This window comes from Staurois parvus, unplaced genomic scaffold (assembly GCF_062004578.1).
Source record: "Staurois parvus isolate SC_StPar_1 unplaced genomic scaffold, SC_StPar_1.0 ptg000154l, whole genome shotgun sequence".
Classification (NCBI taxonomy): Eukaryota; Metazoa; Chordata; class Amphibia; order Anura; family Ranidae; genus Staurois; species Staurois parvus.
In genome coordinates this window covers 4,377,302-4,402,425 of record NW_028317950.1, presented here as the reverse complement: position 1 = coordinate 4,402,425, position 25,124 = coordinate 4,377,302, and the positions used below count along the sequence as shown (strand labels likewise).

The window sequence follows — 25,124 nt, the reverse complement described above, 5'->3', positions numbered from 1 at the left end:
GTTTTGGGATTACACAGAAATGATTCATTTCGTTTCTTTCATTCTTAGTGGAGGCATTCTTTTAAAGAGGAACTGCTTTTTTCAGCCAAGGCTATATTGGAAAATAATTAAGTATATGCTTTAACCAGTTCCAATCCAAGGGAATCCTGACATTCCTCTCCTACATGTAAAAATCAGCAATTTTTTTTTGCTAAAAAATTACTTAGAACCCCCAAACATTATATATATTTTTAATCATAGGCTCTAGAGAATAAAATGGTGGGTGTTGCAATTTTTTTGGTCACACAGTATTTGTGCAGCAGTTTTTCAATTAAATTTTTTTTGGGGAAAAATACACTTTCATAAATTTTAATGCACAAAAACACAATATAATACCCAATTGTTTGGTGAATTAGAAAAGATGTTACACCGAGTAAATAGATAACTAAAATTGTGCATGCTTGTGGAATGGCAGCAAACTACGTGACTTAAAAATCTCCATAGGGGACGCTTTAAAAGCCTTTACAGGCTATATGTTTAGAGTTATGCTGGTGTTAGAATTATTGTTCTCGTTATAGCGTTCACAGCTATACCTCACATGTGTGGTACATATGTGTGCGCCACCTACATAAGCTTTTGCCTTTGTACACGAGCACAGGGGACTGGGGGGTGCTTTACGTTTTTTTTTTTCATTTTATTATTTATTTTATTTAATTTTTATTTTTACGCTGTCTCTTTAATTTTCTTAAATCACTTTTATGGCTATCACAGGGGATGAACAACATCACAATACTTGTCGCTTCCGGTTTCTTAGACCATAGAGATGACTAGGGACATTCTGGTCCTTGCCCATCTCTATGGTCACTCAGAGCAACCACCGGCTTCAGTCCCGGACTCTTTGGTGGCACAGGAGAAGCAGAAGCATACTTTTAAAGAGGGGCTGCTTTTTTCAGCCAAAGATATATTGGAAACCAACTAAATTAATGCTTTCATAAAGCAGGGCATGTTTGAAAATAAAAAATTTCTAACAGGACCTACTAAAGAAACTGAATACGATTGTAGTAATCTGAATAATTTTCTCTTGATGTTTTATAATATTGCACCCTAGAAAGGAATACTTATTTTGGATTATTTACCTGTATTCTCACCCTGTCAAAGAAGTTCCAGGATGAGTGTTAGGTCAGATTAAAACTGAACTTTGGCAACCCTGGACTTTCACACCCACCAACACCAGTGCTGATGCTTCCAATAGAACGAGTGCTGGTGCCAAGTCTTCATCCGTCTATATGCACACTGATGTTGTGGTAATGTCAGCAAAGGGCTGCCAAACTTATGAAGTGATAATGCAGCAGTGAGTGATGGCATGTCCTCCAGATCAGATGTGGTCTACATTAAAATTGATCCTGTGATACTACATTTATGGCCAAAAATAGGAGAATGTTTGTTTTTATTTTTTAATATCATTTATTTGCAGAATATGAGTTCGGCTTTAATACTGGTAACAGATACGTCAAAACTGAAAGGTGGATAAAAGCTTTGCTGATCAACAGTTTTATCTTTTTCTAGAAACTCAGATAGGGAGCCGGTTATCAGTTCTGAGCTCAGGCAGGAACCAGGTTGGCTTTCAAGAAGGCCTGACACTTGGCTGATACTTTCATTCTGGCAGTGAGAGAGTACAACTAAATAACAGCAAGCACACCCAGGGCCCGTTAGAAATGACGGGGCCCCATACAGCCAACCTGACAGGTCCCCCTCCCAAATAAACAGTTTACTAGGCTTCAGTTATGAATGAACACAGTGCGTGATCAGTAACAATCACTCATTGTGTTCATTCAGGAAAGGAGTCGGCTGATAAATATTACATATTTACTGGACCGTTCTACCACTCTCCATTCTGAAGGATCCTATGGTGTGCTTGCAGCTTCCGGTGGGAAGGGGAGGAGGGAAGCCGGCAACACTGCGGGAGTTGGGGGGGGTGTCTGGGCAGCAGGGGTAAATGTATAGTGCACAGTGAGGGTAATCAGCATGTGGGGGGCAATTACTGGAACTGATCCCTTGTATGGCTCTTTCTCCAGCGCATTATCCAAAAAATATATAAAAAGACAATTATTACATGGATAGTGCATATAAATTTAAATAGATGAGTACATATCTGCACTATCCATGTAATAATTGTCTGCATACATTGTTTTAACTAACTTTTATGATCCCCTCCTCCTTTGGGTCTGAGGGGAGGGGTTTTATTATAGGCGGTACTGGTTACACACATATAAAGTAGGGCACCAACCTAGGTTGGTTATAGCTCTGAGGAAAAGGAAACGTCCCCGAAACGCATCAGAAGGCCGACGGTACCACCAGTCGGACACTCTGCTGTCATTGTGGCCATCTCTGTGGCCTTACAGGCTTTAAATATGTGCGTTGTTTGTGAGTATGTGTTTTGTCCTTTTTATATATTTTTTTAGAAACCTTGGATAATGCGCTAGATGTTTGCGCCACCTGTATGCTTTCTTCCAGTTTGTTCATCTCCCCATCTGAGGGCTGCATCTCCAGAACTTTATCCATAGGTCATTCTCACACCCAATAACCTGGCCTCTCCCTGATATTGGCTCCTTCGAGGTGCTGGAGAGTTAACACTTTTGTCCGATTTTGTTTGTTTAAACACTGCCCTAAGCTGGAGTGTACCTATCCTAAATTTTATTCTGTTGGGAAGTATCCCTGGCAAGATCCAATAAAATGAAAATTTACACCTCCCTGACCAACTACTAGGAGGTTTACTGTTGGTGATGCTTGCCAGGAAAGTGTATAAATATTTGAGAAACCTTCTGGAAGCTCTCTTGACTTCTAGGCTTTGCCAGAGGAAGATGTGTGATCAGCCATTCTATGACCTCCAGACCTGCTGCCCGGACAGGACACAGGTTTGGAGAAGAATCATGGTCTGAATTTAGGGTCCTACAAACTTGCACTGCCTTGCCGAAGGGTCTACCTGGGATGGACCACATGGTCAATGGTTGTACTTGAAGCAGACTGTGGACGGGGCTAACTGTTTCCAAGGGAATAAAATGTTTGCAAGTATGGATCACATGACCAGGTGCCTGTTTCATCAATAATGTGACCAGCACAAAGGATGTACAAGTTTTAGAGAGGGTTCAAGAATAGGCCACTTTAAAAGGGACTGGAATTTTTTTTACTTGAAATAATAAGTTAACAATAAGTTAACAAATGTATTCAGACCTAATTAATGTGTTTAAATTTATCTATGGTCAACACAAAATGTGGACTTTTTTTTTTTTTGCCTAAAGGACATTATAAGGGACAAGGAGAAAGAAGATTTACCATGTGCTTAAGAATGGGTTTCTTTGCTTTTGAAATGTGGAATGCTTCGGAAAGGAAAGATTTTGCCCTCCACCTTGTAGCAACACTGGAGATGATTGCCAAGGGGGGTTCTTTATCAACCTTGACTGGACCAAAATTACAGGAGCTATGAGGGGGGTAGCAATGTATGTATAATTAGAGGCAACTAGTTGACATTTAGTTGAAAAGACTGACAAAGCGTGCAAGGAAGGATGGGGGTTGTGCTCGGCAACTGAGTTCTCTGAAGAAGTTAAATATTCTAGCAAGTTCAGAGGCACATTGCAAGTCAATAAAAAATGTTTTTGAAAAGGAGAAATTTTGAATGTAAGCATCTAAAATACTTGATTTGTTTGTGTTTTTATCTGTAATTTTTATGTTTGTCTCTTTAATGTATCCTCACTAACTGTAGACATTTATCTGATTTTATGTACTTGACCTATAGGTTGGCTTTTACTTTTCTACTTATAATAATAGGTCTGTTATTACTCTTTTTTTAATAGTAAGATGACATAGAATATCAGCTACATATCAATGTTCAGAATACTATATTCAGTTTATGACATAACCAAGAGACCAACATATGAAGAAAAAAAGGGGTAAAGTACACATAGTCATAATAATAATAATAATAAAAAAAGGGGATAGGCTGTTGTCAGGCTCACATGTTTCAGAATCATGCTAACAAGACCATCCCACCCTGCAACTGCCAGCGAGAGGCCGTATGATCCGCTCCTGTCCCGGGTTTGCTGGGGCGCAGTGCATGGGCACACTTCCCCCACCACCGCCACTCGCTCGCAGCACTGCAAGAAAACATCATAGCAAGAGAACGGACAAAAGCACATCAAGTGAAGTACGCTATCACATTGGGTAACTACAGTTAAATATATAAATATATCTGCATTTGTTGAAACTCTTATACATGGGGAAAAATATATCTTGCAAAGACTGTTCATTTCAACCTTGAAGTGCACCTGTAAAATGTATAGATGGTAGTGGGAAAGGTAGGTGCTATGTTTGTTTTTAGGGTATAAAGTAACATAAACGTAGAAGGGTAAAGATAGAAAAAGACCAAGTGGTCCATCAAGTCTACTGTTTTTACCCTTTTTGTCTGAGTATAGATCTATGTGTGTCCCAAACATGTTTAAATTCACTTACTGATGGCTGAAGAAGGCCCCAGCTACCCATACTGATTGACATATATGGTTCTAAACATTCAGTTTTTTTCATTATTAAAATTGTTCAGGGTTTGCTATGAAAGATTTTTTATTTCTCTCCATAGTTACTTACAGAGAGCTGCTTCAGTCTGGGAGTCAGGGGCTACAGGTCACCTGACGTGTGACAATTGCTACCTTGTCCACCATATGATCTCCTGCACTCGTAGTTGAACTCAAAATTTCGGAGGCAACTGTAGGAGGGCAACGATTAGATATAAACATGGCACTGGACACAGATCCTTGGCTAACAGTAAAATGTTATAATTTGGGCCTGCTGGCTTGGGTTTGGCAGCCCTATATAAATCTGGGGTCTCATAAGAGGTAGGGGGTCATACAAGTTGGGAAGTCCATTTGTATTTGAACCATTAAGAGCTCCAAACAAATCCAAGAGTCCAAAGTCCTTAATATCTTCATAAAACAATAGGAAAGAAAAAAGTAGTCAACATGCTTTGAGGGACGAAAATCAACAGGCTTGAACACTATATCAAAATGTCTACTGGACAAAAAAGGTATCTATATTTTATAAATCTATGGCAGTAGACAAGCCAGCAAGTGATTAATATCAGTGACAGAAACAGTAGACCTTTTGATAAAGTGTTCAGCTTCTAATGTTAGGGGATTTTTGTTCCTGAGATGTTGGATGCTTCTTGTTTTTATGTTGTCATTTGTGGAAATAATAAAAAGACATTGGACTCTTTGAGAGATTTGCACTTCTATTGGTTCAACTACACGTCAATTTCTGAATTTGGGTGACCCTTTCCTCTTTGGGACCTCCAGATATGTGTAAGACTGCCAAACCCTAGCCAGCAAACCCAGTTAATGACATTTTCTATTGGCCAAGGGTCTATGTTCAGTGCCTCATTTAGACTTTTTTTATTGATCTACACTCCTGACTTTCAAACATGTGTATCAGTACCGAATAACAGCACCAACTACTTGGCTCTGATGTTTGATACTGTTGTGCATATTTAGAGGCTGGTTATTAGTGCATAAGGTTAAGTGGTTCTGACCCTGCCTCTTAATCAAAGTTAAGTTTAGACAACGTAAACAATATAATGGGGGTAAAAATCTTTCATATGTATTTTTGTGTTGGGTAAGCCCTCTCCCACACCATCAACCATTTTCTGGTTTTAACAATGGAATCTGCAAGGATGTAAAACTATATAAAGCTTGGCACTGGAGTGTATCTTCTGAGAAGGCAATTGAGTTGAGCTTTTTACCCCTCACCTAGTTCTGTGTGCCTAACAGAGGCACACAGGACTAGAGAAGGTTATATATGTGACGTTACAGAACAACACATGAATTTTAGTCATTGGAAAAATGCAGAATAGCATCTACCACTCCTACCATCTTACAAGTGCACTTAAAGAAATACGGAATTAACTTGCTACTACTAAATTCCAGCATGTCCTGACAGTTCTACGTTATTAGTTTTATTCATTATGGAATGGAAACACACAAATGGAAAACCTGGAGGAAAAAAATAGTCTGCATTGCTCATAACAATCCATCAACATACAGCTTGCATTTTTCTAAATTTTTTGAAAGGTGGAAAATCACGGCAGGAATCTGACTGTTTGCTACCAAGTCTTTAACTGATGACAGCACACTTAAGGTTTGTAGTCGTCTATATTAGTGCACTTGCAATAATAGATTATTACACACTCTAATTTTTTATTTGTGCTAACAGTTACATTTTTAGGACAAGCTTTCGGAGATCAACCATCTCTCTTCTTGACCGTACAGATTTCTTCTTAACGCCTTGGTAAATCTTTGGGTATTAGTACTGTTTGGACCTTGGAAGAAGGGGTTGACCCTCGAAAGCGTGTCCTGAAAATGTAATTGTTAGTGCAAATGAACAAAGGAATCAAGGACAGTACTCAACTGAAATCTTGAAGGTCACACTAAATACTAATGGTTCAATGCAACCCATTAGATGTAACGGTACCAAGAGTATTAGTCTGAAACAGGAAAGCCACTTAAAGGAAATGTCCCACTGAAAAGATATGACATATTGAATGGTTTCACCAATGCAACACTGGGAATTATCATATATTATAACAGGAAGATCCTCCAACCTAGCAGACAAAATATGGATTGGAATCTAAGGTTCAGTGTCAGCCAGTACCAAGCCGATGCAGAGGCAAAAGAGGCCCCTGCCTTGGGTGCAGTGGAGGATGGCAGCAGTCTCTCCTAACTCTCCATCAACCCCGTTTTCTACGCTCTGCAAGACTGGGCTGTCAAAATGATAACTCAGCCGTGTCCTTTACACTGGTAGAGTGTCACTCACAGCACAGCCCTACTGTCAGTGTGACAACCACCTGATCTGTATCACAGAGCTCAGCTGACAGGCTGTCAGAATGACATCTGTTTTTATATTGGTGCATAAAACGAAGTTGGTACCAGAAACAATTTTATAGTGCCAAATTGCAGAATAAAATTCATTATTAAGGAGTTATAATCTGACCTTATTTCCCAAATGGAAGAACAGAACAAATCTTGTGTGGATTGAAACAAAGCTTGTGTTGAATTTGTCTAACTCTTGCCTGTGATCCTTGCCTGACCTAAAGTCTGTATAAAAGAGAGAGCTTTAGTAGGATACTGACCCCAGATCTGCATGAAAATGATGTCAATTGCAATCCTTAAAGACTGCTCTTCATCAACCTAGGTGCTCCTGGACTTTCCCTGGAGATCCATAATTCAATATTTAGTCCAGATAGCATTTAATATTCACAAAAAAAAGACCAAAAATGATAACCAATGCACTTCAGAAGGGTTCACAAATCCACCTTCATCAGGACTTGTATGCTCGCATTATAATACTGGTCAGGTAGTTTTTGGAAAGTGAACCTGAAGATAATCTCCATTTAACATAATTAACTGTCAAGTATTATAATACATTACAACCATACAAGCTCTGATGAAGGGAATTTGTGAGCCCCCAGAGTAGATATACTTTCTGACCTTTATTATGAATAACAAATGTTCATTGAACTAAATCTTGTGTTGTGGATCTTCAGGGGGTACCCTTCACTGGCAAAGAGCCGCCTCCAAGGATTGGATTAGATATGACTTCCATGAAGATTTGCATCCAGTGCCCTATCAACATATTTTTCACCAAAGAGCCTTTACTATGACCTTTCTCTCAAAATTACTATAATTTAATGAAAACTGGCCTTGGTTCATCATGGGTATTATGACTACATCATGCTAGTTTAATTATGCCACAACCCATCCCATTTTGTTTTGCTTGGTCCAACAGGTGATAATCTTGGCTTTGGAGGCCAGATGAACTGTAGACATTCAAGCTCCACCTGTCTCAATATGGGGGGGAAGTTATGGCCTTGGGTGCAAGTGGACCTCATCTCAGTTCTGGTTTTAGTAAAACAGCTGGAGGTGGAACTCTGCAAAGAGGCTGCAACGTATGTATCTGACCTGAAGAAGACTTCATTTCCACACTTTCTCAGCGTACATTGGACTCATGTACAGCCTCCATGTTTTTTTATTGGGGATTTTATCTTGTGTGAATCAAAGTATGATGTTGCATGTTCCAACTAATCAAGGACAGTTGAAGGGCCTTGTGGGAACTTCAAAGCATTTGCCATAAAGAAAAAAAAAATGTATAAATAGATGCTACCAATGATTTATTACCAAGAGGGCGTGTTATTTTTTGCTTACGCACAGCTACCTTGTGTTTTCCCACATACAGAGCATATTGCCCCCAGAAGAGGTGTTTTAGCAAGACCTGATCTTCGCAGATGACTTGGCCGCAAGACATAAGTTGAGAAACACAAATGGTTGCCCTAGAAATAAATAACTGCTATGTTTTGCATTTATCAATAAATGTATGACAAATGGAGAGAAGTGATGGGAACAGTGTGAAGCAGTGGCTTGCATATCTTTATCACTGGTAACGCAAGAAACATTTTTTGCTGTTTTATCTTGATATCACAAAGTGAACTTTGATGGGACACTGTATTACTTTGAAGTTCCAGATGAGGGACACCTTTTAGCACAAAGTTTGCTGGCAAAGGACAACCCCCTGCCACATCCCGAGATACGTGGACCTCAAAAAAATTAAAATGCAAAAAAATTATTAGTTGGACCCACAAGTGTTTTTTATAGAAATCCTGGCTCTGGTTCACCACACTTATTAAGACTAAATTGCCCTGGTTTACCTATTAAAACTCCCCATCCCATTTTGTTTTCTTTGGCCCAACAGGTGGTAATTTTGGGATTGGAGGCCAGTGGACTGCAGACATGCAAGCTCCGTCTGTCTCAGTATGGGGGAAAGTTATGACTTTGGGTGCAAGTGGATCTCGTCCTTGTTCTGGTTTTAATAAAGCAGCTTGAGGTAGAACTCAATGCAATGAGGTTGCAACATATATATTTAGTCTGGAGAAGACTTAATTTCCACACTTTCATGAGTTAGATTCATGTACAGCCTCCATGGCTGAGGTTTTTTTCATTGGGGATTGTAGGCTGTGTGGATCATAATAGAGCATAATATGTCATTAAATAATAAGGCATGTCCCAGCCAGGGCACCAAGGGCAGTTGATGGGCCTCATGTGAACCTCAGGGCATTTGCAGTAAAGAAAAAAATTATTTATAAAGAGATGCTACAGAGCTTTTATTACCAGCATGTCATGTTTTATTGCTTGCGGAGCACTCTCCTCTAATTAGGCTATCCGGCTAATTGTTTTTGGCTTCATTGTAGTCAGTGGAGCAGTGATATATTGGTTTTGTCTGGTCAGGTATTCCTAAACTGGGTGTTTGATTCCTCCCACCTGCTTCTGGAATAAGCTTCCAGATCATAGGGCAGGGAGAGTCAAATGACCTGTATAAATATTTATCATTCCTCGGTCAATCCCTGGAAGAAAGGGCCCAGAAGATGGCTGGGGAGGTGATACAAGTTTGGGAGGCCTTGCTAGAGTGTTCTTTCCTCTACAGGGAGGGTTCTAGTTCTCCTGAGGCTGCTGCTCCTAGGAGATAGTGAGACTAGAAATTGCAGTTGGGGACTTGGCAAAAGCTGGGTTGAGGGCCCAGGGAAGACTTGTAAAGGACTAGTGCAGGAAGGCACTGTCTGAAGTCCTGGTCTGGAGAAGGATCTTTTATCTCCCTCACCGAGGATCTCCTCGTGGAAGCTGGATGATTGTCAGCTCCTGGAACAATGTGTGTAAGATCTGGTTTGGGACTTTTATGTGTGACTGCAGTTATGAGGATTTTGTGTGAAGATTGTCCTCCTATTGATTTCTCTTTATCTTTTTGGAGTATCCTGAACCCTTCTCCTGTTTCAAGTGCTTCAGCAATAAATTCTATGAAGACATCTCTTAGACTACAGCTGTCAAACTGGTGTCCCTCCAGCTGTTGCCAAACTACAAGTCCCATGAGGCACTGCAAGATTGACAGTTACAAGCATGACTCCCAAAAGTAGAGGCATGATGGGACTTGTAGTTTCGCAATAACTGGAAGGCCACCAGTTTGACACCCCTGCCTTAGACTGAGCCTGTATTGTCCATGTGAGTGGATCTGTGCTTGTGGGAATGGTAGCCTCTGTACTAACAAGGGAGATCTGGGCATATTCTCAGCATCCCCTCTGGGGGTAAGTGCTGCACTTGTTTACACACAGCTGCCTTATTTTCGCCCACACACAGATCATATTGCCCCCAGGAGAGATGTTTATGCAAGACCTGGTCTTATGAGATGCCTTGGCCGTAAGACATAACTTGAGCAATGTAAATTATAGCCCTAGAAATAAATAACTCTATATTTTTCATTTATTAATACATTTATGACAGATGGAAAGAAGTCATGGGAATAGTGTGAAGCAATGGCTTACATATTTTTATCACTGTAATGTTTTTAATTGTATCTTGACATTGCAAGGAGAAATTTGGTGGGGCACTGTGTATTACTATGGAGTCCCAGATGAGATACACCTTTTAGCACAAAGTAGGTTGGCTAAGGGCAACCCCCTGCTACACCCCCAGTTATGTGGACCACGAAAAACTTAAATGCAAAAAAATGGTTGTCTTTTCCCCACATGCTGGCGTCTCAAAAAAAGCAAATGCAATTTTAAAAAAATTAGTGTGGTATAAGGGCTTGTACACAATACACTAAGTTCAAAACTGCAATGCACACATTTTATGATGGATCTGAATGTGGCTGTATGTTATGCAATGGGCCTATGCACACAGCTGCACACAGATCTGTATTCAGTTGCATTGGAAAAATAGAAACATTGATGTCCATGGTCCTGCATGTGGACTGTACTGAAAGCATTATGCAAGAAAACATTTGTGCCAATGTTTACATGCATTTAGTGTAAGTGAACTCTTTTGGCCCTGAAGGATGCCAATAGAGTCCAAGGATGCTAAGTGTCAGGAGTTCTAGCAACCAAGGATGCTAGCTGACAGGAGTAGTTTGCACTCTAGCAACCTAGGATGCCAGGTAGCAGGAGCTGTGTGTGTCCTAGCAACCAAGGATGCCAGGTGGCAAGAGTAGCTTGCACCCTAGCAACCAAGGATGCTAGGTGGCAGGAGTAGCTTGCACCCTAGCAACCTAGGATTCCAGGTGGCTGGAGCCACCTGCTTCCAAGAAACTGAGAATTCTAGGCAGTAGAAACCACCTGTGTCTTTGAAACGTAGGGGCTATGTGGCAGGAGTTTCCTGCATTCTAGCAACCTTGAATGCTTGACAATAGGGGCAGTCTGCATCCCAGCTCCAAAGGACCCTAGGAGGCAGGAGCAACATGCATCCTAGTAACTTAGACAGGAGCAACCTGCATCTTAGCAACTGAGGATGCCAAGCAGCAGAAACCTCCATAATGGCAAAAGCTGCTTGTATCCTAGCAACACTGAATGCTTGGTGGCAGGTTCTGCCTGCATCCTAGCAACCTAGGACACTAGGAAACAGCAGTCACCTGCTCCCGCCTACAAACGGAATCATAATGTAATCATCTCACTGCTCTCCTTCTGTGCACTATACAGCAGAGGAAACACGACTGGAAGCCAGTTATGTACTTTCTGGCTGTATTTCAACTTTAACTCTTCCCTGTTCTATCTAAAAAAAAATAAAAATAATCTTGGCTTTAAATATACCGAAACAGTACAATTTAATAGAGGTCCATACATCAGACCAAAAAGGAGGGACAAGTGAGGAGGAGAGAGGATATGGTTCCTAATGATGGATGGTTAGGAGCTGTGCGTCATGTATCATAGCTCCCATAGTTTCAGCAGTTAAAAAAGCTCCAGGTTGACCAGATCAATGTGTGTTCACTGACAGGGCATGCTGGGATTTGTAATAGTATCCAAATATTCACTCATTAGCTAGACTAAAGGGATTATACACTTTGCTCTTCGATATTTTTAACATGGCTCATCAAGTTGTCTTGGTGTTAACTACACTCATTCTATGATTGTTTATTTTAATTTCACAGTATGTTTTCCATGAGCTAAATCTGGCCTAGTTACAGTAAGATGCATATCTATAAGACCTTCTGAGGGATGTCCCAGACAACCAATAATTGTCCTTTCTCTGTGTTCTTCTCATTTTATGCCTTACCTTGTCCTTCTCTGAACCAACCATCTACTTGCAAACTGCCACCAGAGATGTATTAAAGTAGAACTTCAGAAAAAAACTTTTTTCCCCTAGTTTTGGGGAGAGTGGGAAATGTTGTTTTTTTTTAACTCAGGTTTTGGTTGCTGTCTGATGGCCTGTTTTGGAGATTCACTCTCCTGGAGACCATAGTTTATTAAGTGCAATGAAGAGGAGAAATATCCCAATCAGCGCATCTGTCAAAAGTGGAGATCTCCCCAATGGGGAAGCAGACAACGATAAAACACTGACATTGGTTTTAAACCTTCCCAACTCTGTCCAATGCTAGAAAAAGTTTTGGCTGATGTTCCTCTTTGCAGCAGAGAAGTTAATAAAAACTTGCAGGGTGGATGGTGCTTGGACATAGGCATGATATCAGTGCCACATAGAGCATGCCTTGAGGGAAACTTATGATATGCAGCCAAACAATTCATTTTTAAAGGATTACCCCATCCAACTGCAAACTCGTCTTGCTTGCAGCAAAGCAGGCTGTTGAAGCAGGCATGGTTTATTTATCACCTAGCACAGTGGATGCAAGTGGAATTCATGAAAGAACAGTCTGCGAGTTGTTAAAAATTGGAATCAATAAGGCATGTTGCTTGTCAATACATTTACCAACCAGAAAGTTTTATTTTAGCTTCCAAGTTGACTTTTGAAAAAAAAAATAATAGAGAAATCTAACCCTTTAAAAATAAAAGGCTGTGTATGTTTCTAACTGCACAAAATACAACTGGCCATTAATATCTAGAAGTTATGCTACGGTAGATTGTTGATCTGAGGAGTATCCAATTACCTTGGGGAATCAGGATGAAATGTTTTTACTGTTAGAATAAATTGGATCATGCTTACTAATGTTAGTCACGCACAGCATATATTTTGGCCAATTCCTGCTGAATCATCCAAAATTTGAGCCGTGGGTGGCCCTGCCAGCACCATTTGGATCAACAAAAGGCATTTTAATAGCGACTGAGCCAAGTGGAAAACTGTTGGCTGAACAGTGACATCACCCTATCAGATGCTGTCATTGTTCAAGTATCCTGACAGCCATTGGTGCTGCAGTTGTCTGAAAACAATAGCAGTTAGGGGAGTTTCCTCTATCCATGTTGTTTAACATGGAGGGGGGAATCGACTGATTTCATATTGATGGGCTGAACAAAAGCAATTCTAGCCATGTGTGACTAGCCTAAAAGGTTTTTTTTTGCCTTGCAACTGTGTGTTTCGGATTCTCAGGATTCAGTTTTGTCTATAGGTAGTAAATCTATGAAGCCTACCTTATAACAAAGATGGGATTATGTATCTAGAACAAGGTGGTTCCACATTTTTCACATCTCCCATCATGGAAATCAATGTCTACTCATTCCATGTTGACACTACAGGTGATGGTGCTACTTATATGGATAAAAGGCTGACGTATTTTCCTTACCCATTAAAACTGAAGAAGCAACATGGATAAGCTATGAAATGTCTTCAACATTAAAGAACAAGTTCAGCTGACCATGACTAACTACTACCAGATATACTATGACCAGGACGAATGAGAACCTCCATGGATAGAACAGGGTGGTTCTACAACTTTCACACCTGTTCTTGGAAATCCTTCATCTAGATCAGCCTTTCATAACCAGGGTTCCATGTACGTTTAAGGCTCCTCCAGAGGTTGCTAGAGGTTCAATGGACAATGATCAATTTCCCTGAGACCAGAAAGATATTTCAAGGGTTGAGAGAGGCTGATCTAGACATTCCATGAAAATTGAAGCAAGGTGTTGGTGCTAACTGTATGAATATAAATGTTGGGGTATCTTCCTGACCATCATTAGAGCTGAAGCAGTAGCATGGGGAAGCTATGAAACATCTTTAACATTACAGAACAAGTTCATTTGAATGTGACTAACTACTACCAGATACCATGACCTGAATAAATGAGAACCTTCACAGACATATGCTTTGAACTCAAAAGACATCTTTTTGCAATCATTTGTATGACAACCCTATAATTGGAAGCCAGAGAAAACCCAGGTGGGTCAAATTTGGTCTTTTTTTAATAAACAGAATGTGCTGTCATGAATAACAGGTTTGCACCCAATGACTGCTTCCAGCTTGTGCAGATAGAAGATCATGGTAGTGTTGCCGATTGTCATTTCATTATACAAATGTACAAATATTTCATATCCCTAGGTTAATAAATGGGTACTTACTCCCAGAATTCGGTGATGGGAGACACCTTGTCAGACAGTTCATCGCAGGTCAGGTTCCCATAGGTGGAATTGGAGGTACCATTGCTGCAGTCCTCTTGGCGAAATATCTCCACGCATTCCTGTGTGTTCCAGGTATTATTACAGTGTGACCAGGGCAGCACTGATGTGAACGACTTCACCAGGTAGTAAACGCCCCAGGTCAAGATCATAATGTAATACGTGTTGCAGAAAAACACAATCACCACCGAGGCAAACCCGATTCCTAAGGAGCAAACACACATAGGGATTGCTGTGAGTAAGCAGAAAAACAATGAATTTGTAGGAAGTTCTATAATTATTTAGGCTCTATTTTCACTTGAGCTGAGCATCTTTGGTCTTATACAGGCATTTTTATCTTAAGGATTTGTACAGCCATTTTTGCACACTTCAGGCTTGAGCATTTTGTAAAAATCATATTTATTTATTATTTCTAGCTAATGGAGAGCAGTTACTGGGCAGGAAAGAGTTAGTCACATTTTTCTTGCATTTTTCAGAAACTCTACATAGAGTCTATTGGGGCCAAAACGTCAGAAGCTTATGTACTTTTTCAAGAGGCAAGCTTCAAGATTCAAGTGACACTGTGCTCAGGGGTGTACAGGCACCATTAACTGTGATGGAAATCCTAATGTTGAGCATTAAAGAGCTTCTGTGAAGCTTCCAATTGTTCCAGTGTGAACGGGGCCTAAAGCTGAACGCCACGTAGATATAAAAGACACAAATGAATGCAGATATTTATTCATCATTACATCATTAAATGTTTTGTCCTACTGTATCATTTTCACCCTACTGCCCTTCTCCTTTCTTCCTTCATCCATTGTCTTATCCACCAGAACCCTCTGTCCCTTGACATTGACCTTTTCCATTGATCTTATAGTATATCCCTTGGTTTGCTTATGATTTAAACAGCTTAAAGACTAAGGAAGCTTCCCCACAAAGTTTCCTTTAGCTTTTGTCCTCACTCCCACTAAATAAATCAAGATCCAACCTCCCCCAACCTCCCTCCAAATCGCCATATCGACCCAGATTGGACTCCAAAGCCTGCAACATTGTACACATTCTTTCACTGCCTTCTTGACCCAATGCCCGCACATGTGCAGTTCAACACCATTTATTTATTACAGGTATTTATATGGCACCAACAATTTATGCAGTGTTTATACTGTACATTCACATCAGTCCCTTCCCTTAAGAGCTCACAATCTAAGGTCGCTAGCTCACATGCATATATATTCTGGCCAATTTAGAGAGGAGACAATTACCCTACCAGCATGTCTTTGGAGTGTGGGAGGAAACCAGAGTGCCCACAAGAAACCTGCAAAAGCACAAGGAGAACAGGCAAACTCCATGCAGATAGTTCCATATCCATATATATATATATATATGGATGGGTTACATTTACAGGTGAAAGGGAAAGGAAACTTAGAAAAAGTTAGTTTCCTTACCCTTTACTTAATAGGACAATTACATTTTGTGGCTGGAATTTACATGGAGAACATGAAAACTCCACAGAGATAGTCCCATAGACTTAGGGGCTGGTAAATGATAGGAGTAGGCCATAGAACTATATCTAGGTAAATATGGCAGGTTGAAGGGAAGGCTGCATCTCAATTGGTCAGGTGAGGGCAAAAGGGAAAATTAAACTTTATGTTAAAGTTCCCTTATCCTTTAGTTTATAGGACAACTAAAATGTTTTTGGCTGGAATTTGCAGGGAGAACATGAAAACTCCACAGAGATAGTCCCATAGACTTAGGGGCTGGTAGATGATAGGAGTAGGCCATAGAACTATATCTAGGTAAATATGACAGGTTGAAGGGGAAGGGAAGGCTGCATCTCAATTGGGCAGGTGAGGGCAAAAGGGTAAGGAATCTTTATGTTAAAGTCCCTTATCCTTTAGTTTATAGGACAACTAAAATGTTTTTGGCTGGAATTTGCAGTGAGCACATGAAAACTCCATGAAGATAGTCCCATTGACCTCTATGGGGCTGGTACATAGGAGCAGGCCTTGGAACCAGATAACTATAGTGGCCTGAAGGGTGGCCTACATCTACATATAGTGGGTGGTAGGTAAAGAGGAACCCACCAAGATAAATAGAATGGTTTTGGACTTTATTGAAATAATAAATTGTTATAAACGACATCCACATTAGTCGCATTCCTCACGTGCGACAATATTCCCTTGTCAGTCCCGCTGTACTAAAGGAGTGAACATGGAAGGAGAACAAACCATTATATGTTATTTAATTAACACGAGGCAGCTCGGGGCTAGAACAGTACAAGCTTGTCAAACAAGAGGCAGGAACGCGGCTCACGCTTGGATTGGAAACGCTTTGCTGAGCTTGCATACATTAGTTTGGGGTCATGAGACTGTATGTAGAATTCAGTAAAGGTGAAAGCTAAATTAACCCGCCTGCTAATAAATGCAAGAATGTACGTGAAGCTAGGAGCATGGCATGTGAGGTTACGCTCCATCGGATGGATGAGTTCTATGGACCCCATTCATTATTTTCCTCTTACAAATGATTGATCCACAAACAGAAATGTTTGCACAGGAAAATAAGAGAATCTCTTTAACTCAATTACGTTTCATCTATATAAGTTCATTAACCTCTTGGCTCCCATGTGATGCATATAAGCCAGCGATTCTCAACCTTTTTTCAGTGAAGGCATCCTTAAAAATTATGGACAGTCCTGAGGCACCCTTTAAAATTATAGACAGTCTTGGGGCACCCATTCTAAAATGTGAAAAACTATCCTAATAGTTTTATATAATGCAGCAACATCCACACATGTAGGTCACCCAACATTAGAGGTGATTTATTCTTCCAAAGCAAATACAGTTTTTCAAACTGGTATTGACTAGTATTCCAATGTTTCTCTTCTCCTTCAGTTTTTCTTCATCACTGAGCTAATATGACCCAACCAGGGGCGGACTGACAACTCATGGGACCCCCGGGCAATAGGGGATCATGGGGCCCCTGTGTTCTTGTCCAAACTCAAAATAGCCTACGAAAAAGGTACCAGGGGCATCTCATGTGGGGCCCTTTACTGACCCTGGGCCCTCGGGCAGTGTCCGAGTTTTCAAATGGTCAGTCTGCCCCTGGACCCAACACTTATGGAGAGGGGCGGGGGAGGGTCAAACTAGGATGCTGTGCAGGCAGCTGACACCGTCCTTATCAACTGATGATGCCGTTGGTTGTCAGGACGCCGGCGGCTAGAAGGTGGTAATGGTGCACAATGAAAACCTGTGGCTTTGTGTAGCTTAAAGGCAGGCTTGTTCCACCCACTGGCTTGTATACAGGTTTTGTCCAATTTATAGACATTTTGCCAAGGCACCCCTGAAGAAGCCTCAAGGCACCCCAGGGTCCCTGGGCACCCTGGTTGAGAAAGGCTGATATAAGCAACAGAAAAGAGGGTGAGCATCAACACCCCAGTGCTCATGGCTGTGGATAAGGGGGAACCACCAGGCCTCCTGTAGGGGGAATGGGTGAATTTGATGTGGGCAGGGAGGGTGATTGCCACAGTGGGGATGTAAATACTAGAACTGATCCCCTGTATGACTCTCTCTGCAGCAGCTGAAAGCGGGTTTCTTCTCCTGTCCCTCCCACTGGTTTTCAGCTGCTGCAGAGAAAACAATAGAGAGGATCGGTTCCAGTAATTGCCGCCTGCCATACCCATCACCCTCCCTGTGAACCAGATGTTTCCCCCTGTGTGCCCCAGTGCTGTTGACCTCCCTCCTCTCCTTCCCACCGGCAGCTGCAATCACATGATAGCATGGTTCGGGATGGAGTGGGGGAAAGGTCTGGGAAATATGTCACACTTACCATTCCCTTCTTTTCCTGAACTAACACAATGAGTGATTGGTACCAATCACTGATTATGTTCATTCATAGCTGAAGCAGAGTAAACTGTGTGGTTGTTTTTTTTTTTTGGGGGGGCCCTGTTAGGTTGGCTATATGGGGCCCTGTGGTCTGTATTAGCAGCCCTGCCAATGCCACACATATGTGTCCATTGAAGGCCAAGGTTTCCATACTGAGAGTGCACTGTGACTGAGCGTCCAGTCCCTAGTCCTCCCACACTTTTCATCAAGTCTTAACACCGGTGTCTTAGTGCATTCTGTCCTGATTCTATTAGTAGCAACATGCCCTGAAGAAGGGGAGGCTATTTGCCTGAAACGCGTTGGCTGTATTTGATGCTCCTAACCAATTAAAGTTTCAAAAATTCCTTCTATTGAGATGCACGTTTGCACCAAGTGCTCCTCAGTACACATAGTTACATAGTTAGTCTGGCTGAAAAAAAGACAAAAGTCCATCCAGTTCAACCATAGAAAAAAAAAAAGTTATACTCCTATAATGGCTTTGATCCAGAGGAAGGCAAAAAATCCAGCAAAGCATGATCCAATTTGCTCCTGCAGGGGAAAAAAATCCATCCTGATCCCCCGAGAGGCATTCGGATATTCCCTGGATCAACTTTACCTGTAAATGTTAGTATCCAGTTATATTCTGTGTATCCAAGAAACAATCCAGGACTTTTATAAAGCGATCCTTGGAGCTGGCCAGAACCAACTCTTGAGGGAGTCTATTCCACATTTTCACAGCTCTTACTGTGAAGAAACCTTTCCGTGTTTGGAGATTAAATTTATTTTCCTCCAGACGTAAAGAGTGCCCCCTTGTCCTCTGTGATGACCTCAGGGTGAATAGCTCTACACCGAGTTCACTATATGAACCATTGATGTATTTATACATGGAAATCATATCCCCCCTTAGGTATTATACATGGAGATCATATCCCCCCTTATGTATTATACATGGAGATCATATCCCCCCTTATGTATTATACATGGAGATCATATCCCCCCTTATGTATTATACATGGAGATCATATCCCCCCTTATGTATTATACATGGAGATCATATCCCCCTTATGTATTATACATGGAGATCATATCCCCCTTATGTATTATACATGGTGATCATATCCCCCCTTATGTATTATACATGGTGATCATATCCCCCCTTATGTATTATACATGGTGATCATATCCCCCCTTATGTATTATACATGGAGATCATATCCCCCTTATGTATTATACATGGAGATCATATCCCCCCTTATGTATTATACATGGAGATCCTATCCTCCCTTATGTATTATACATGGAGATCATATCCCACTTTTGTATTATACATGGAGATCATATTCCCCCTTTTGCATTTATACATATTGATCATATCCCCCCTTATGTATTATACATGGTGATCATATCCCCCCTTATGTATTATACATGGAGATCATATCCCCCTTATGTATTATACATGGAGATCATATCCCCCCTTATGTATTATACATGGAGATCATATCCCCCGTTATGTATTATACCTGGAGATCATATCCCCTTATGTATTATACATGGAGATCATATCCCCTTATGTATTATACATGGAGATCATATCCCCCCTTATGTATTATACATGGAGATCATATCCCCCCTTATGTATTATACATGGAGATCATATCCCCCTTATGTATTATACATGGAGATCATATCCCCCTTATGTATTATACATGGAGATCATATCCCCCTTATGTATTATACATGGTGATCATATCCCCCCTTATGTATTATACATGGTGATCATATCCCCCTTATGCATTATACATGGAGATCATATCCCCCCTTATGTATTATACATGGAGATCATATCCCCCCTTATGTATTATACATGTAGATCATATCCCACTTTTGTATTATACATGGAGATCATATTCCCCCTTTTGCATTTATACATATTGATCATATCCCCCCCTTATGTATTATACATGGAGATCATATCCCCCTTTATGTATTACACATGGAGATCATATCCCCCCTTATGTATTATACATGGTGATCATATCCCCCCTTATGTATTATACATGGTGATCATATCCCCCCTTATGTATTATACATGCTGATCATATCCCCCCTTATGTATTATACATGGTGATTATATCCCCCTTATGTATTATACATGGAGATCATATCCCCCTTATGTAATTATACATGGTGATCATATCCCCCCTTATGTATTATACATGGTGATCATATCCCCCCTTATGTATTATACATGCTGATCATATCCCCCCTTATGTATTATACATGCTGATCATATCCCCCCTTATGTATTATACATGGTGATTATATCCCCCTTATGTATTATACATGGAGATCATATCCCCCCTTTTGCATTTATACATATTGATCATATCCCCCCCTTTTGTATTATACATGGAGATCATATCCCCCCTTATGTATTACACATGGAGATCATATCCCCCCTTATGTATTATACATGGAGATCATATCCCCCCTTATGTATTATACATGGTGATCATATCCCCCCTTATGTATTATACATGAAGATCATATCCCCCCCTTATGTATTATACATGGAGATCATATCCCCCGTTAATCTCCTCTTCTCAAGAGAGAATAAATTCAGTTCCTCTAATCTTTCCTCATAGCTGAGCTCCTCCATGCCTCTTATCAGTTCAGTTGCCCTTCTCTGTACTTTCTCCAGTTCCCAAAGTTCTTTTTGTGAATTGGTGCCCAAAACTGAACTGTATATTCCAGATGAGGTCTTACTAATGATTTGTACATCCAAGAATTTACCATACGGTGAGCTCTCCCTTTGTCGCTATCAGAGTGGTAGAAGCCTAGGACCAGAACAGGGTCCACCCATACTATATTTCAATCACAGATCAGAAAAATCACTTTATGATAGATCCATCAGAGCCAAAAAGGGGCAGATAAGGAAATTCATGGTTATGGTTAACAGACACTACACAGGTGATCATATCTGCAATTTTCTGACCTTGGAAAAGAGGGGCTATGTTCCATACTGCAATGCTTCCAGCCTTCATGAACTGTCCCAGGGCGATTTCCAGGAAGAAGATTGGAATTCCACCAAAGATGGCGATCAGGACATATGGAATGAGAAAAACACCTAAAAAAAAAAAAAGGAAAAATAAAAATATTTGAATTTAAAACCAAAAATTGTCCACATCCTAATCACTATCACTGCCATGTAAACATATATACAGACTGAACTTTGTTTAAAGCTGAACTCCGGGCAGAAAAACTTTTGTGTAAATATTTTCCTTAATAGCTGCAAATGATTTAAATCCACTTTGAGTGTTCCAAGAGCCTTACAAACCCAGATATTACCTTGTAAAAGTAGCAGAGACATCATCCCTGTGCTGTAAACAGTATAATGCTGCTTCAGGTTGGTCTGCTGCTACAATCCCACACAACTCCCGCATGGGTGCAAGCACAGCTCATCACACTGAAAAATGTTTAAAGGATGAAATCCGGATCTGTGCACTTCAGATAAAGTCCATCTTTATTCTCATATAAAATGCAACAAAATACAGCAACCAATTACCTTGGGGAGATGAGGAAGGTCAACACGTTTTGGGATGCATGGTTACGTGCTAGAGCAGCATGAAACGTGTTGACCTTCCTCTTGCTTCCGCACCCTGCTGTAGGTTTCTGTGGTGGGTGGAGCTTGCTGGGCCCCTCCCACAGTTCTGTTCTCTCTGGTTATGTCCAGCACAGTGATGTAAAGGAAGAAATCCAGATGGCTGCACTCCAGAAAAAGGTCAATATTTATTCTCATATAAAAGGCAACAAAGCACAGCAACAAACCACCTTGGGGAGATGAAGAAGGTTAACGTGTTTTAGGATGCATGATTAAGTGCTAGAACAGCATGAAACGCGTTGACCTTCCGCATCTCCCCAAGGTGGTTGGTTGCTGTGCTTTGTTGCTTTTTATATGAGAATAAATATAGATTTTTTCTGGAGTGCAGCCATCTGGATTTCTTCCTTTACATCACAGTACTGTACATAACTAGAGGGAGCAGAACTGTGGGAGGGGCCCAGCAAGCTCCACCCACTACAGGAGGGGGCAGAAGCAAGACCAGTCACCCTGCATAAGGACAGAGGGCAGCAGTGAGCAGTCTTTATTACAGGAAGCTTGTGTAAGAATATACATGCCTCTTGTATTCAGACAATAGCTCAGCTTTCAGGAAGATATAAGAATACTCCAGGAAATGCAGTTATGTGTTCAATAAAAAATATTTAAATTGAAAGTGAACCTTCATTCCTAAAAGGGAGCACTATATAGCGGTTTGGCTCTGTATTTCTCAGCACTGTTCATCTGCCTTCTGTCAGTAATTTATGAAAGTGGTTTTTATATTTTAAAATGTGAATGCACTTTATTGAGCTTTCACAGATCATTTTTTCTAACAGTGAGCACTATGGGGGTTTTTTCCCCTCTTTTTCTAGCATTATTTTTGGGAGTTTCTCCCTGGATGGCTTTACCTTGCTGGAGCTGCTGTTCCTTGTATGCCTAATGGAGCCCTGTTGTTAGCACGCGACTGATATTTTTTAAACATATTTTGTGCTATTATATTTTAATGCGATAGGCATAGTGAGCGCAGTACTGATTCATACACAGCTAAAAAAGTTTCCATATGTATATTCCACCCAGGGGCAGAGTGACCATTCAGACACAGACACTGCCCTAGGGCCTGGGGTCAGTAGGGGACCCCATGAGATGCCCCTGGTACCTTTCATAACCTTTTTTGGGTGTGGTTTGCGTATGGGCGAGGACACAGGGGCCCCATAATCCTCTATTGCCAGGGGGGCCCCATGAGTTGTCAGTCCGCCCCTGATTCCACCTTTGTATTTAGTGGAGTTCAGATTTAAAAATCACTTGCAAAAAAAAAGAATAATAAAGTAGTTCCTTCAAACAGACAATCAGATCCTAACTTCAATTTTCAAGTATCCTGGGAAAATGAGAGCAAGAATTTGATTGGCTGCTCCAACAACACTTTTTCCCCGGGGTGGGAAATACGTTTGCTCTTACTACTAACACGCGCTTGTATACATCTGCTCTGAAATATCTAATATTTGAAAGCAAGCCAGATTTTAAACATCCTTAAAGATCAAGAGAAAGGTCTGTTTATAAATCTGCCATCGCCATTTGTACAACAAGCAGGAGACCTAATACTTGGGTGAGTCATCGCCATGGCTGGGGACGGTTTAATTTGTGTTTATGTCCAGTGCGCAGTGCAGGCGGTTTGATTTATAAGAGGATTCCAAGGATTAGGACATCAAGATAAGGTGACGTTGGTGCCGGCTGTAGGGGAGTGCAGTGACAAGGCCTGGCTGCCATTGCTGTATCAGGACTGCTGGGGAGGATGATGAAACAAATACTATGGAGGCTCCACTAAGGGCCAAAAATGCTGCATTTTATATATCTACAGCACAGTAGGGGTAAAGTGGAGCTTCTGGCTAATTGGTACATATATTGGCTATTTTATGAGCTCAGGGATTTGTAAATTTGAACAATTACTCTTGTGATTCAAACATGCTAGACTGCACAGCCTGGATGACTATTTTTTACCCAATGAGCAGGCTGGAGGTGACACCTCCTTGGCCTGGAAGCAAGTGTGTGTCATCTCCTTAGCCAAAATATGTGTGTCAAATGCTAATCGAAACATTGGGTGTTGCCTTCTTGGTAAGACAGTAAGTGCATCATCATATTTTGGGCAAAATATGCCACCTGCTTGGGCAAAACATGTGTGTCACCTGCTAAACCAGGAGGTCAGTGTGTCACGTTCTTGGTCAAGAAAAAAACGTGTTACCTCTTGGATAGGAGATAAGTCCGTCACCTGGTAAACCAGGAAGTCATTGTGTCACTTTCTTGGTCAAGAATTTTGTGCCAAGATATAAGTGTGTCAAATGTTAAGCAGGAAGTTGGTATGTTACTTTTTTAGTTACGAAATAGGTGTGTAATTTTCTAAACCAGGAGGTCAAAGTGTCACCTAATTGGTCAAGAAATGTGTTACCTCCTTGGATAGGAGATAAGTATGTCACTTTTCTGGCCAGAATATAAGAGTGTTACCTTATTGGCCAACAAATAAGTGTGTCACCTGATAAACTAGGAAGTCAGTGTGTCACCTGCTAAACCAGTGAGTCTGAGTGTCACCTTCTTGGACAGAAAATAAATGAGTCACCTCCTTGGCCAGGAAATAGTTTTGTAGCCACCTTGGCCAAAAAATGTGTGCCAAATGTCAAACCAGAAAGTCAATATGTCACCTTCTTGGTCAAGAAATAAGTATAAGAAATAAGTCAACTCCTTGGCCAGTAAAAAAGTGTGTCACCTGGTAAACCATAAGTCAGTATGTCACCTTCTTGGTCAAGAAATACTGTGTGTCTCCTGCATGGCCAGGAAATAGGTTGACCGAAATATAAGTGTGTCAAAGTTAAACCAGGAAGACAGTTTGTCACCCCCTCGGCCAGAAACCTTCTTAGCTAGGAAATAAAAGTGTCACCTGTTAAACCAGGAAGTTGATGTGTTACCTTCTTGGCCAAGAAATACATGTTTCAACTCCTTGGCCAGCAAATAGGTGTGTTGCCTCCTTGACCTAAATAGAAGTGTGCCAAATGCTAAACCAAGAAGTCAATATGTCACCTTCTTTGTCAAGAAATAACTGTGCCACCTCCATGGCCAGAAAATAAGTGTGTCCCCTGTTAAACCAGGAGGTCAGTGTGTCACCTTTTTGGTCAAAAAATAAATGTGTCACCTTCTTGGTTAGGAAATAGGTGTGTAGCACCTTTGGCCAAAATATAAGTGTGCCAAATGCTAAACCAGGAAGTCAATGTGTCACCTTCATGGTCAAAAAATAAGGTCCCCTCCTTGGCCA

At 40.9% G+C, this 25,124-nt stretch overlaps 1 protein-coding gene across 1 annotated transcript in view; it reads right to left on the bottom strand.

Annotated features, from left to right (window-relative positions):
- The window catches only part of SLC6A8 (solute carrier family 6 member 8), a 97,336-nt gene that overhangs the window by 45,045 nt on the left and 27,167 nt on the right, over positions 1-25,124 (bottom strand). Inside the window, exons 2-3 of the mRNA XM_089674942.1 lie at positions 21,227-21,358; positions 14,336-14,597 (exon numbers count right to left, since the gene is read on the bottom strand). Coding sequence (XP_089531068.1) covers positions 14,336-14,597; positions 21,227-21,358 — 394 coding nt within the window. The remainder of the gene's footprint in view (positions 1-14,335; positions 14,598-21,226; positions 21,359-25,124) is intronic.